Source organism: Apium graveolens, chromosome 5 (genome assembly GCF_009905375.1).
Source record: "Apium graveolens cultivar Ventura chromosome 5, ASM990537v1, whole genome shotgun sequence".
Classification (NCBI taxonomy): Eukaryota; Viridiplantae; Streptophyta; class Magnoliopsida; order Apiales; family Apiaceae; genus Apium; species Apium graveolens.
Window position 1 is genome coordinate 84,647,896 of NC_133651.1, and position 13,399 is coordinate 84,661,294.

Here is a 13,399-nt window from a genome sequence, read left to right on the forward strand (position 1 = left end):
AATTTTTCATACTTATATTCATGAAACTTTTACAAAATAATTTCATCAAACATAGCTAATTGGGGGAGAGTATTTCCTTTCACTATCTCATCCAACCCCACCAAGGGTGTGAGTATTCTAGTAGAAACTAGTCTCAGGTTGTCAATGCTTCAGTCAATCTTGTCATTAATGGGTACCAGAATTGATTGTATCTCGGTCAACATGCTCTTCATCTCTGACTCAAGGCCCTCAACCTGTGTCCCTACTTTATTCATCACCCTCCCTTGACCTTTCATTAGTAGCTCTTTTATAGAGTGTCGAGTAGCTTTTATAGCTGTTTCGAAAGCCTTAGAAACCATCTCCTTCACTTCTTCCTCTAAGTATGAGATTTTTATCTCATTTAACTCATTACGATGTATAACTTCTGACGGTTCTATGAGATCACTTGCCACATTAGACGATGGACCCCCCAAACCAATAGGAACAGTCTTGAACCCTTTTTAAATTAAGAGAAGAACAAACCTCATCTCAAAATATTAATTGATCTTTATTAAAAGTGTTCATCAACACCTCCGCATGTTCGCAATATTGATCTAAACAAGCTACTCAACAATGGTGTAGGTAAGATGCTCATTTAACGATATTTTTTCAATCATCAATGACTGAATTATAATGCTCCGATACCACTTGTAAGAAACCATCACTAATTCTAACAACTTTGGTAACTTGAATAGGGGAAAGCAACTCAACACAATGCAAAATACTAGCTGATATTCACTGGTTTATAAGTACGATTACAATGGAGGACACTTCGAGAGGCCCGTTATCTCCCAAACAGAAACAAGAAAAAAGTAATTGACATAACTTATATCCTAACCTTAATTCCTTTTTGCCTCTTTCCTTATATCCCCTTCAAATTTGTTTTGTTTGTACTTCCTTTCTTTGCTGTTAGGAATATGTTGTGTACTTGATGAAAACTTGAACAGAACACTTAGTATATTTTATTTAAGTGAAATTTATAGCTTTCAACGGATGATCAATTCAACATCCATTGAAAGAGTAGCTTATGTAACAATAAGATTAGTAGCACATTTCTGCATACTTAAAGTAACTTAATGAACTAGATGTTGTAGAATGTTTAAGTCATGTTGACTACTAGATTGATATGCAAGATAGGTTGGTTAATTGTAAATATTAGATGCCTTGTAATCTTGTATAAAGGAAATAGAGTCAAATGTCATGAAGACAGTCTCAAAGGATGATTTACAAAGTCTCAACGGATGATCAACATAAGTCTCGACGGATGATCAACCTGAATTTCAACGGATGATCAATCTGAGTTTCAACGGATGATCAGATTCAAAAGAGCAGATGATAGTGACTTGACAGTCACATGCGTTGGTTGTATGCAAATGGAATGTGGCAGCCTAATTCAGGTTTTAGAGAACAAAAGAAGCATTTCCATTTCCATGCTAAACAGAAGATATTCAAAGATGCTGGAAAGAGAAGTGTAGCAACATATAATTAGACTAGAAATAGTTTGTCTTATTATCTTATCTTTTTATCATGTAACTTGGTGATAAATAAACCAAGGATAGCAAGTTGAATAGAAACCAAGTTGGTAAGCATTTTTCCTGAGAAATAGATAAGGCAAAATCTATAAAGAATTTCTATGTTCTTGTTCAACTTGTAAGCAGCTGTGTACATTTTGTAACACAGAGTTCTCTACTTAATATATATCTCTGGTGGAAAAGTTCAATCCTCCAGAAAGTTTTTAAATATTTGTATTTAAATGCTTTGTGTTTTGATTTCTACCTAACTTTCATTCCGCACTATTGCAAAATCAAACACAATTATATATTTGTAGAAGAACTGTTCTTGAAATCCAAAGAGAAGCCAGAATTCCATTCAACCCCCCTTATGTAATTCTTTTTTAGATTGTTTGGGAATAACAATTGGTATCAAAGCAAACTCTTGAAGAACAAAGAGTTTAAAGATCACAACAACTAACAAGATGAGCAGAAAAGATGTTGGAGTAAAGATTCCATTTCTGGACAAAGATGAAGCATATGTGGACCGCATTGAGAAAGGTCCACATGTCCCTATGAGAGCTGCTATAGGAAATGAACCATCTCTCCCAAAGCCTAGAGCAGAATGGTCTGATCTTGATATTGAACAAGTTCATAAGGATACAAAGACCATGAACATTTTGTTTAATGGTGTTGATGGTGACATGTTTGACAACATCATAAATTGCAAAAGTGCCAAGGATGTCTGGGACACAATTCAAGTTATATGTGATGGAACTAAGCAGGTAAGGGAGAACAAAATGCAACTCTTAATTCAGTAATATGAGCATTTTCATAGTGAAGAAAATGAGTCACTCACTGACATTTTCAGTTGATTTCAAAAATTACTGAATGCTCTAAAACTGCATGGAAGGATCTATCAAACAAAAGATTCAAACCTCAAATTTCTTAGATCTCTGCTAAAGAAATGGAAGCCTATGACAGTATTATTGAGAAATTCTCAAGATTACAAGGAATTCACCTGGGATAGACTGTATGGGATTCTAAAGACTTATGAGCTTGAAATAGAGCAAGATGAAAAGCTAGAGAAAGGAAGAAAGAAGGGAGGATCCATTGCATTAGTTGCTGAGCAAGAAAAGGAGAATGAGACAAAGGGTGAAGCTGTTGAATCTGCACCAAAACTTAGAGTTTGTGAAGGCAAGGGAAAAGGGCTAGTAGCTGAACATGAAGACAATCTTAGTCAAGATGACATGGATGACATATATGAGCATCTTAGTTTTCTATCCAGGAGATTTACCAAGCTCAAATTCAAGAAAATTTTTGGAGCAGCCAAGTCAAACAGAAAGATGGTTGATAAGTCTAAATTTAAATATTTCAAGTGTGGCTTGGCATGTCATTTCGCTAATGAATGCAGAAAGTCTGATTCTGGTAAAAAGAAGTTTGAGTCTGTTAATTATAAACAGAAATATTTTGAGTTGCTCAAATAAAAGGAAAGGGCTTTCATCACACAAGAAATGATTGGGCTGCAGTTGAATTAGAAGAGGATGAAGATACAAGTTATGTCAATCTAGCACTTATGGCCAAATCAGATGAAACAAAAGTCAGTTCATCCAGCAATTAGGTAAGCACCACTAACCTAGCACATTTATCTAAAGCTGAGTGTCATTTGTGACATGCTCTCTGATAAAGTGGTACCTGATATCAATATATTTTGTTCTTGAGAGCTGAACCGGGGTCTTGGAGATTGATATGCCACCGGTATTGTCGCAGAATATTGGAATCTTTGACATCAACAGACCATAATTCCGTAGTTGGTTCCTCATCCACAAGATTTGAGCACAACAACTTTCAGCAGCTATGTATCCAGCTTCATCAGTTGATGTGGATACTGAGTGCTGCTTCTTGCTATACCAGGATACCAACCTTCTTCCAAGAAACTGACAGCTTCTTGAAGTACTTTTTCGATCAATCTTACAATCTGTAAAATTTGAATTTGTATAGCCAACAAGGTCAAAACCTGTATCTTTAGGGTATCAAATACCAAGATTTAGAGTTCCCTTAAGATACCTAAAAATCCGTTTAACAGATATAAGATGAGACTCTTTATGGTCATCTTAAAATCTGGTACATAAGCATGTTGCAAACATAATACCTAGCCTACTTGCTGTAAGGTATAATAATGAGCCTATCATATCTCTGTAGCTTGTGATGTCAACCTTCTTACCGGTTTTGTCCTGATCAAGCTTAGAGGCTATTGGCATTGGAGTCTTTGCCAAAGTTGAATATTCCAGATTGTACTTCTTGAGAAGTTCTTTGATGTACTCGGATTGACAAATGAATATACCATCTTTCCTTGACTCCTTTATAATCCAAGAAAGTAGTTCAACTCTCTCATCATGCTCATTTCATTTACTTTGCATTAGCTTAGAAAATCTCTTGTAAGATCATCATTAGTAGCCAAATATAATGTCATCAACATATACTTGAACTAATATCATATTAGTTTTATGCATTTTATGAAACAACATTTTATCTACAAGACCTCTAGTACAACCATTTTCAAGTAGAAATTCCGAGAGAGTGTCATACCATGTCCTTGATGCTTATTTGAGTCCATAGAGAGCTTTGAATAGAAACACTACTAGAAAAAATAGAATAAACATCAGGGTTTTAACATCGTTTAAAGTTACCCACCGATGTAAAAAGTATTTTTTATATCGCTTTTCACATAACCGATGTCTAACATTTATTTGGACATCAATTTTTCCTTCAACCGATGTCTTAAGCTTCCCTTAAAAAAATCCCGCCCCTTACTTCCCCCTCATATTGAACCAAAATTTTACCCCGCCTTAACCAAAATTCATCCGCCGCCTTTAACCAAAATGACGAAAACATAAACTTAAAAATTAAAACATAAACTCACTAAAAATAAAAAATATAAAAATATAAAACTAAACACACACACGACTAATCAAACACTTCCTCTCACTTGTCGAACACGTTCCCCTGAAGAAACCTAGCGTTATTCAATCCCTTCAATTAGTATTGTTCTTACTTGTCTCAATCGCTAAATTAGCTCATCATCGTGTATTGCTCCTTTGTGCTCATCGTATGTTGCTCATCTGTGATGTTCTTGCGGTACCGTGCCTGTATCATCTCCTCGATTTTTGTTGTGTGCTGCTCTTCTATGTTCAAGTAGTTAGATTGTTTATCTTTTTCAATTTTTAATCTTTTAGCATCTCTTAGGAATTGTTGGTAAGCTTATTCTATACTTATGTTTTATTATTTTCGATGAAACCCTAATATTTTAAATTTTGGGGATTTTATAAATATATTAATACTCTTCTTTTTGCAGGTCCCTAAGAGATGATGCAACATTAATACAACCGAGGAATTATGAGTATCCAATATGACTTGGATCTCGTAGTGAACCACTTTCTTGACTAAATTTGAGCTAATTTTTTCAAGGTGTCGGAATAAATCAACTTTAAGGGCCTCTTCTGGTAAATTTTTGGGAATTTGAGTGACTTAGAAATACTACAAGACTTTTAATGATTATGTATTTAACCATCATTTTTCCAGTGTTTTCATATCGCAGTCTATTATTTATTTTGAATTCTTGTGTTCTGGTGTTATTGTTGTGGGTATGTTATTGCCTTTTTTTACCTGCTTTGTAGTGTTAAATTATGTTGAATGATAGGTCCTTTGATGATGGATATAGTATATGTTTGTATTTTTTTGTTTATTTATATAAATTTGTGGAAAAGTGTGTCATTTTATCCTCTTCTTCTCTTATTTGTTTAAGCAGGTATCTAAATTTTATGGTTTTATTTTTAAGAAGTTTCTACACATATAATGATACTGAGTTTGGCTTTGTTCTACGGATATAATCAGATTATTATATTATCTCATCTTAGATTCTTCGGACACAAGATATTGAACCTTAATTGTTTTAAAGAGTTGAAAGGTTTACCCGGACTCATCATTTTTGTAACTTAAGAGATGTGTGCATGGTATATACTCTACTTTGACTTTTAAGTTGTTGAAAAATGCTAAATTTTTTCACATTGTAGATACCCAATTAGAGTGAAGAGTACAATGTTGTTGTTGACCAATGAAAGAGGTTATTTAAAGGGCTCATCATTAAGAAGAATTGTGCTCCTTTGTCGCCGAATCTTTCATAGGGTTCTAAGGTGGAGAGAAAGAATTGAGGGAGGCCGAAAGAGACTGGAAGGAAGCAGAGATTAGCGTCTCTCGGTAACTCGTGTTCTCGAATTGTGCTTACTGTTCTTATTGTATTTGATGTTTTCTTTTGGAATATGTAATTTAATAATGGGGATGGCTTATAGTAGATGTTATTTACGGGTAAAATTGTTAGTTATTTGCTCCTATAAAATGGTCTAGCTATACGTATTTATTGTAATTTTTAGTATTTTGATTGGCATAATTTTGGGTATTTTGCTATGTTTAGTGTTTTGATTGGAATAATTTGGGTGTTTTGTTATTTTTAGTGTTTTGATTGGGTGTAATTTTTAATTTATGGGTGTATTAATTTTAGGTGTCAAGAAGATTTTCTGATAATCTGTAATTCTGATTGGACCAGTGCTATTCATGCATTAATATAAGTTCCTTGGTTTTGTTATTCTCTACTACAGGATATTGTATCAAAGATTTTACTCTTTGCACAACAGAGACTACGAGCTCTATGCATCATGTCTGCACATGGCACGATTTCTGCCATGACTCTAACCCATCCTGAATCATCTCTCGGTCACATATGAGGTAAAACTGCAAAATACATGTTCTTTAATTGTATTTTACGAAGAAGAAAGTTTTTCTCTTTATTAGGTGAAATAGTAAATAGCTTTGAACTTTTAGTTTTTAATATCCTTTGAAACGACAACAATCCAAATCCTTTGGAGAGTAATTTGACATCGTTCATCTTGGAAATCCTTTTTAAGATATACTCTGAATTGTACCATTTTTGAGCAAAAGGTGAAAAATATGTATTATTTCCAAAGTGAAAGTCATTTGATATAGAAGTCGTTCTGCATAAAGCTTAGAATTCTATTTGACTCCGTGGCTCCCTTTTGACAAGTTGCTTATTCACTTCAGGAATATAATATCAATGTAATGATGGCTGCATGTTATACATCTCGTTCTGGAGCTGTTGAGCAGCTACACACCCATGCTCGTAGGCTCTTGATATACTTAGTTTGTAAATTAGTTTCCTACTTTCTTTTTCATTTTTTGGTAAATAGCTTATATCTGGTCCTTTTTGTTTGTGAAGCACTTGGTAGGAATGATGATGTGGATCAACTATCAAAACTCAATCAGGTTAGTTGATTTAAAGCTAGGATTTTGACTGATTAATTTACTAATACACCATGTTTATGTAATTTTCCTTTCATGTGTTAATTACAGAGATGCCATCCAAGAGATTAGAAAAGGAGAAAATGGTGAAAGTTTTTTCAAAAAAATTAAGCATCAAGCCAAATCGAATTTGTGTGGAGCCGAGTTCTTACACTACAAGAAACAGAGATCACACTTTTAACAACGGTCCTAAATGCCACCGATTTTAACATGTTTTTTAACATCGCCTGGTTTTTAAGCGATATTAAAGGGTTTATAGACATCATTTAAAAATCTAACCGTTGTCTAATCTTTAATTTCAAAAATGAAAAAAAAATGTTGGCAACAGTTTAGACAATGATTGTTGTCTAATCTCAAATTTTATTAAATTAAAAAAATGGCAGCTCTATCACCTCTATTATTACATTAATTCTCCCCCCTTAACCAAAATTCTAATTTTCCCAAATTATTTTCCCCCCTTTTCCCCGATTCTTCCCCCCGGTTGTCACTCATACCCGTCTCTCTATCACTGCTCTCTCTCTCTCTCTGTCACCTCTCTCTCCGCTCTCTCTCACAATCTTCAATCTTGGACAAAAACCCCCTTTCTAATAAGAAATGAACCCTAATTGAAATGAAATACAAACGAAGAAAGATTTTTCAACCCATCTTAAGATTCTAGGTCAGCTTTCAATAAGTAAGATTGTGTACTGTTTCTTCATACTTTCTTTAGTGTATTTTCATATTTTAAGATTCTTGGTTTGGGTTTTCGTTTTTTGATTTTGGTTTCTGCAGATCTGAAATTTATTGGGCTGGGAGTTTGTTTTTGATTTGATTTTAGTTTCTTCTTATCGTACGTACATTAACATATCATGCTTATCTTTCTAATTTTTCTTCTTATCGTTTGGTGATTAATAAAATTGTCTATTTTTGTTAATATTGTGTACAGGATTTGGAAGAATAGGTCGTTTGGTTGCAAGGGTGATTCTGCAGAGTGATGATGTCGAACTCGTCGCTGTTAATGACCCCTTTATCACCACTGATTACATGGTTATTCATTTTCATAGCCTTTACTTAAATGCCAATTTTTTCTTCAAGATGCTGTATTTTGGTCATTTTTTTCGTATATGCTTTATGACACCCGTGTGTTTACTGTGACTCTATTTACATGTGATGGCAGACCTATATGTGCAAGTATGATACTGTTCATGGCATCTGGAAAAATAATGAAATCACCTTTAAAGATGAAAAAAACTCTTTTATTTGGTGACAAACGCGTCTCGGTCTTTGGCATGAGGTACTTATCTATCCATTAATGTTGCCTTAATCTTCATTGTAAAGTCTTATTTTCAGGCTTTGCTTAGTTCAATTTGAAACGTAAAATTGAAGGAATCCGGAGGAGATCCCATGGGGCATGGCTGGAGCAGACTATGTTGTCGAGTCCACTGGGGTTTTTACTGACAAGGATAAAGTTGCTGCTCATATGAAGGTTTTGCATATTATCCTCTTTGTACTACTAACTGCCTCCCCCCTTGATTTTCTTGTGTATAAATATACACAAATGTTTAAATGTTTGTGTAACTATATTATTTTGGAGGTTTGAATTTTCTTGGGTTGTATGTAATTTTGTTGCTGAGCACATAAAACTCATGTAGGGATAGCTACCAAGGTAGTTTTACAGTCTAAAGTTTGTGGTTGAAATGAACAATTAAGTAGGATATTTCATCTCTAACTATCTGCTGCTTCAAAGGTCGTATGGGTGTTATGTGTTTAGTTTTGATAGTTTGTCTACTATCCTAAGTATTTAGTACATCAGCATAGTTTTTCAAATTTTTCTTATTGCTATACAGTGGCTGAAACATTACTGGTACTCTGTAACTGGTGGAATTTGATAATTGTATATTGATATGATCGGGTATAGAAAGTATGTTGTATATGCAGAAATCCATGTCTCTGTGTGGACTGTGGACAGTTGTTTGTTGTTAACACAATGTAAGTCATCTTTCTAAAATCATATGCCAAAAGCCTAATAGAATGTCCTAGAATGTTGCACCATAAGCAGTTAATATGGGGGGGGGGGATATACTGAGAAATTGTCAAATTATTGTTTGCATCTTACAGGCATAATGTAGCTGAATTCTAAAAAACTTAAAATTCCCTTGCGGTTAATGTTAACTAATATTAAGATACATTAACCCCTTTGCTTATGTTCATAATAGGAGAACACCCATGCTTGCTATCCAAATTATCTCGCGGTCATCATAATTGAGAGTCTATTTTCTTCCATTGGCAGGGACACGTGCTTCTCTTTTCGTTTCTTTTGCTGGTCTCAGGACATACTTGGTTGTTGCATGTAACATAATGCTTGAGGGTATGCTATTATCTATTTTTGCATACAAACCTACCCGAGAACTGTCAAAAAATATTTTTAGCAAAACAAATTTGTCGTACCAGTTGCATCTTTTTATTATCCTAATGTTCATTGACACATTAAATCTGATTCTAAATTGCAGGCTAAGCTTCTTATGAGAATTCATCCTAAAAATTTAACAGCTCTTGTCGGCTACTGCAAGGAAAAACAACTTGGGAATTATCTACGAAGACATGGCAAATAGAGATCTAAAAAGATATCTAGCAGGTACATGATATGCTTGAATCATCACGTATAAATTTTACCTCAAGTACAATAAAGAAGTTTGGAAACATGGACAATAATAACCTAAGAAATAGACGAGATTGGATAAAATTGTAAAGCAGACCGAGTGAGACTATGCATGACTCACCTGGTTCATATTATACCAGATAATTGTGAATTAAATAGAATATAATCTTTATTAGTAAGGTTTACTTTTTAGCTTGTGATAACCTACACTTGTATACAGGCAGAACTTCCTATATTCTGAGTTGGGAACAGAGAATTTGGATTGCAATTGATGTTGCAGAAGGTTAGAGGATAAGTTGATATTATCCACCCTCTCAGATGTGGATTTTCATTTTAAAATATATTTGTACGCATTATTACAAAAATGTTGACACCAGTGCATAAACTATCACAGGCTTTGAGTATTTGCATCATGACTGCAAGCGACCAATAATCCAGAGAGATGTAAAATCAATGAATATATTACTCACAGAGAATTTTCAAGGTAAACTTTCAGATTTTGGCTTTTTCAGAGTTATCCCATTCGAAGCTGCTAGTCACATAACCACGGAAGTTGCTGGAACTCCTGGCCACCTTGATCCTGAGTACGTATTAACTATATATATATATATATATATATATCTTCCTAATCCTAGCGCCTTAATATTTTCAAAGACTATGCATGCACTAATGTGACAAAGCTAAGTCTTATTGGATGTATCAGCTCAATCAGTAGCATGTAAACTTTACCTTGTTTCCGGCTCGCAGGTATTACAGATCAAATCGATTGACTGAGAAAAGTGATGTATATAGTTTTGGAATTGTCCTCCTAAATGTTCGAGGATAAGGGACAATGTTGATGTTAGTTATGTCTGGAAAGATGTAGAAATAGAATTTTTGTGTGTAACATAATGTAGATGTTTGTATTTTGGTGGATGTTTGGATGTAAACTGGTGCTAATATATTGGATGTTTGGATGTTAAAGAACTGGTGGTATAGGATGTTAAAAAACTGGTGGTATTAGATGTTGATGAAAATAGAATTGGCTATTGTGATATAGTTTTGGTTTATTTTGGTTTATATGTATGCAAGAACATGGTTCATATACCAAAACTAACAACAGATGCAAAATATACAAATAACTGATGTTCTCAGGAGGTTTGACATCAGCTTATTACATAGCAACTGTCGTCTCCTATGAACAAAACATCAGTTTAGTTTAAGATGATCGATGTTAAATTACATCTTTAACGACAGTTCAAAAATGATCTTAAATACAAGTTTACATTACTGATGTCTAATATTATTATATACATCAGTTCATAAAATAACCGATGTTAAAAGTACTTATTTACAACGTTCTAATTTTCTACTTTTCATAAATGTTGTTTTTGTCTTTTTTTTTCTTTGTGTCATATGCTCAAATTGATAGAAATTAAAAGATAAATTATTATTGTACTCGTGATCATGTAATTAAATGTAATATATTAGAAAAAAGACATCGGTTTCTAAATTAGAACTGTTGTCTAGGTGTATCTTAAACATCGGTTGTAAACCGATGTCTAAAAAATGAACTTTTCTCTACATATGCAAAGACATCGCTTTTAAAAAGTTTTAAAATCAGTTTATAACTGATGTCTTTTGACCTGTTTCTTGTAGTGTTTAGAAATGTTCAGAGATGTTCTGTAGGATTGGTATTTTGATTGTAGTAGACTTTAGAATTTTGATGTTGCTTTTGTACATGATGGTATTTTGATTAGACTTTATAATTTTTTTGTTGGTTTGTTAGTTTCATTGTTGTAGGAGACATACTGGGTTATTAATGATTATCAAAATTATGCGATTTTGATTTTTTGATATTGTCTTTTTTTGTTCAAGATTTGATATTTTTGGGTGTATATCATCGGTTTCGGATTACAGACCGATGTATATTCTCTATTTTTAAACAGAAGCTGCATTACAATCTTTTCTAAATAGTTTTTATATGATCTAATTATGAACTTTAACAATTAATTTACAAAGTATAAAATAGTATTTACATTATTTTTAAAAATAAAACTGATGTCAAAGTTGTCTTCTTATATCGCTTTTGAACATGCAACTGATGTCAAAGTTACCTTTTTACATCGCCTGTAAAAGAAAATCGATGTTAGAGGCTTGATTAGACATCAGTTTCTTAGATAAATCTGATATATTTAGCATCTTTAACATCAATTATGAACAAGTTGTATATATCAACCGATGTCATACGGGGGTACCTTTCTCTACACCCGCATAGACATCGGCCGGGAAAACGTGTAACATCATTTTCTTGCCGATGTCTATTGAAGTTTTTCTAGTAATAGAAGTATACAAAATCTACTAGATTTGGATTTTCAAAACTTGGAGGTTTTTCTACGTACACTTCTTCTTCTAACTCCCCATTCACGAATACACTTTTCACATCCATTTAATAAACTTTAAAATCTGAACGTGCTGCGAATGCTAGAAACATCCTGGTTTTCCCAAGCCTTGCTACCGAAGCATAGGTTTCATCATAATTTATTACCTCTTCTTGAGAGTAACCTTTAGCTACCAATATGTCCTTGTTTCTCATTACAATGTCATCTTCATCTAACTTATTTCTGAATTCCACTTTGTGCCAATCACTTATTTTTCTTTTGGTCAGGTACCAGCTTTCATACTTTCTTCATTTCAAACTGATTGAGTTCTTGCATTGCAATAACCTAATATTGATCTTCAAGTGCCTCAGCGACTTTCTAAGGTTCCATTTCTAAGAGAAACTATTACGACTCGTGTATTTTTGAATTATTTAAATATGTAATTATGGAAATTATTAAATAAATAAAATATGTGTATTAGTTTTGACCGCTATGTGTTGTTTGATTATTGATGTGTGATTTATAGTGTACTAGGTTGTCCGCGTGGTTAATTATAGAGTCGTATTGAATTGTTTTCACTTTCAAAAGTAGATTTAGTGCAAATTTATTTGCATATATATTTGGAATGTCTCTAAAATTATTTTTATGGTTTTATAATTACAATATTTATTTTTGGGATTTTATAAAATTTAGAAATCAATATTTCATCAATTATTTAACCCTGTATGATTTTCTGATTGCATTTATTTGTAAAATCTGTATTTAATTCCCGAATTCTTCTAAAATTATGAAACTCATATTTATTGAAGTTGGGAATATTTCAGGAATTTTAAAATTATTTTGGGAATTTTTGGGATTAATTTCACCCGCGCGTTCATTTGTTTAATTGTTAAAAAGCGGGTATAAAATGCACCTTAAAAATTGTTTTTAAATTCCGAGATTTATGTTTTTGTAAAATTCGGGATATTTACAATATTCTAAAACTATTTTCGTAACTTTCGAAAATTATTTTATGTGCACCTCGACCCGATAATCTCGAATTTCAGGGCAACAAATGGTCTTTAAATCTTCGTAATTATCCCAAAAGCTAGTGGCAGATAATTGTGAATTAGAAAGCTACGTGTTGAATTTTTATATCATTCGGTACAACACTAACAAAACACACATATACAGACCCACCCCCTCCTGATAAGCATTTCGGCCTCCTTTTAATCAATATACTCCTCTCCTTCGTCCCTGTTTTTTTCCCCGTCGCCGCCCTTTTTCTGGTTGTTTCCGATGAAACTACGGTTCTATTCGGAAGGCCTGAGAATTGGCATTGGAAGAAAGATAGTTTGGTGGTCAATCGAAAAACTCAGTAAGGTTCCAATCAAAGGACTTAAGTGTTGAGGTCGAATCCAGGCTGATCTAGTGGATAGACAATAAAGCCTGAGCGACAGAGTCGACTCAGAGTTGATTAGTAATAGTTGTAAAGCCCTGTAAGACAAGTACTTCTAAACCTTTTTCGAAATATAATGCAA

At 33.4% G+C, this 13,399-nt stretch overlaps 1 protein-coding gene across 9 annotated transcripts; it reads left to right on the forward strand.

Moving 5' to 3' along the window:
- The first annotated feature begins 4,459 nt into the window (after nucleotides 1-4,459).
- LOC141724222 (glyceraldehyde-3-phosphate dehydrogenase GAPC1, cytosolic-like) lies at nucleotides 4,460-10,578 on the forward strand. Of its 9 annotated transcripts, none has more exons than XM_074526277.1 (16): nucleotides 4,474-4,646; nucleotides 4,864-5,011; nucleotides 5,582-5,765; nucleotides 6,164-6,290; nucleotides 6,624-6,702; nucleotides 6,799-6,845; nucleotides 6,933-7,554; nucleotides 7,653-7,710; nucleotides 7,807-7,907; nucleotides 8,038-8,154; nucleotides 8,247-8,346; nucleotides 9,151-9,228; nucleotides 9,371-9,495; nucleotides 9,740-9,802; nucleotides 9,914-10,103; nucleotides 10,267-10,578. In XM_074526277.1, exons 13-16 carry the CDS (start codon nucleotides 9,462-9,464, stop codon nucleotides 10,343-10,345), a joined length of 366 nt encoding a protein of 121 aa, XP_074382378.1. In that variant the 5' UTR covers nucleotides 4,474-4,646; nucleotides 4,864-5,011; nucleotides 5,582-5,765; nucleotides 6,164-6,290; nucleotides 6,624-6,702; nucleotides 6,799-6,845; nucleotides 6,933-7,554; nucleotides 7,653-7,710; nucleotides 7,807-7,907; nucleotides 8,038-8,154; nucleotides 8,247-8,346; nucleotides 9,151-9,228; nucleotides 9,371-9,461; the 3' UTR covers nucleotides 10,346-10,578. The 9 variants fall into 9 exon arrangements, with proteins under 9 accessions (XP_074382384.1, XP_074382385.1, XP_074382378.1 ...); XM_074526276.1 differs by having other exon boundaries at nucleotides 6,933-7,539; XM_074526283.1 differs by lacking the exon at nucleotides 7,653-7,710 and having other exon boundaries at nucleotides 4,460-4,646; nucleotides 6,933-6,967.
- Nucleotides 10,579-13,399: the final 2,821 nt, after the last annotated feature.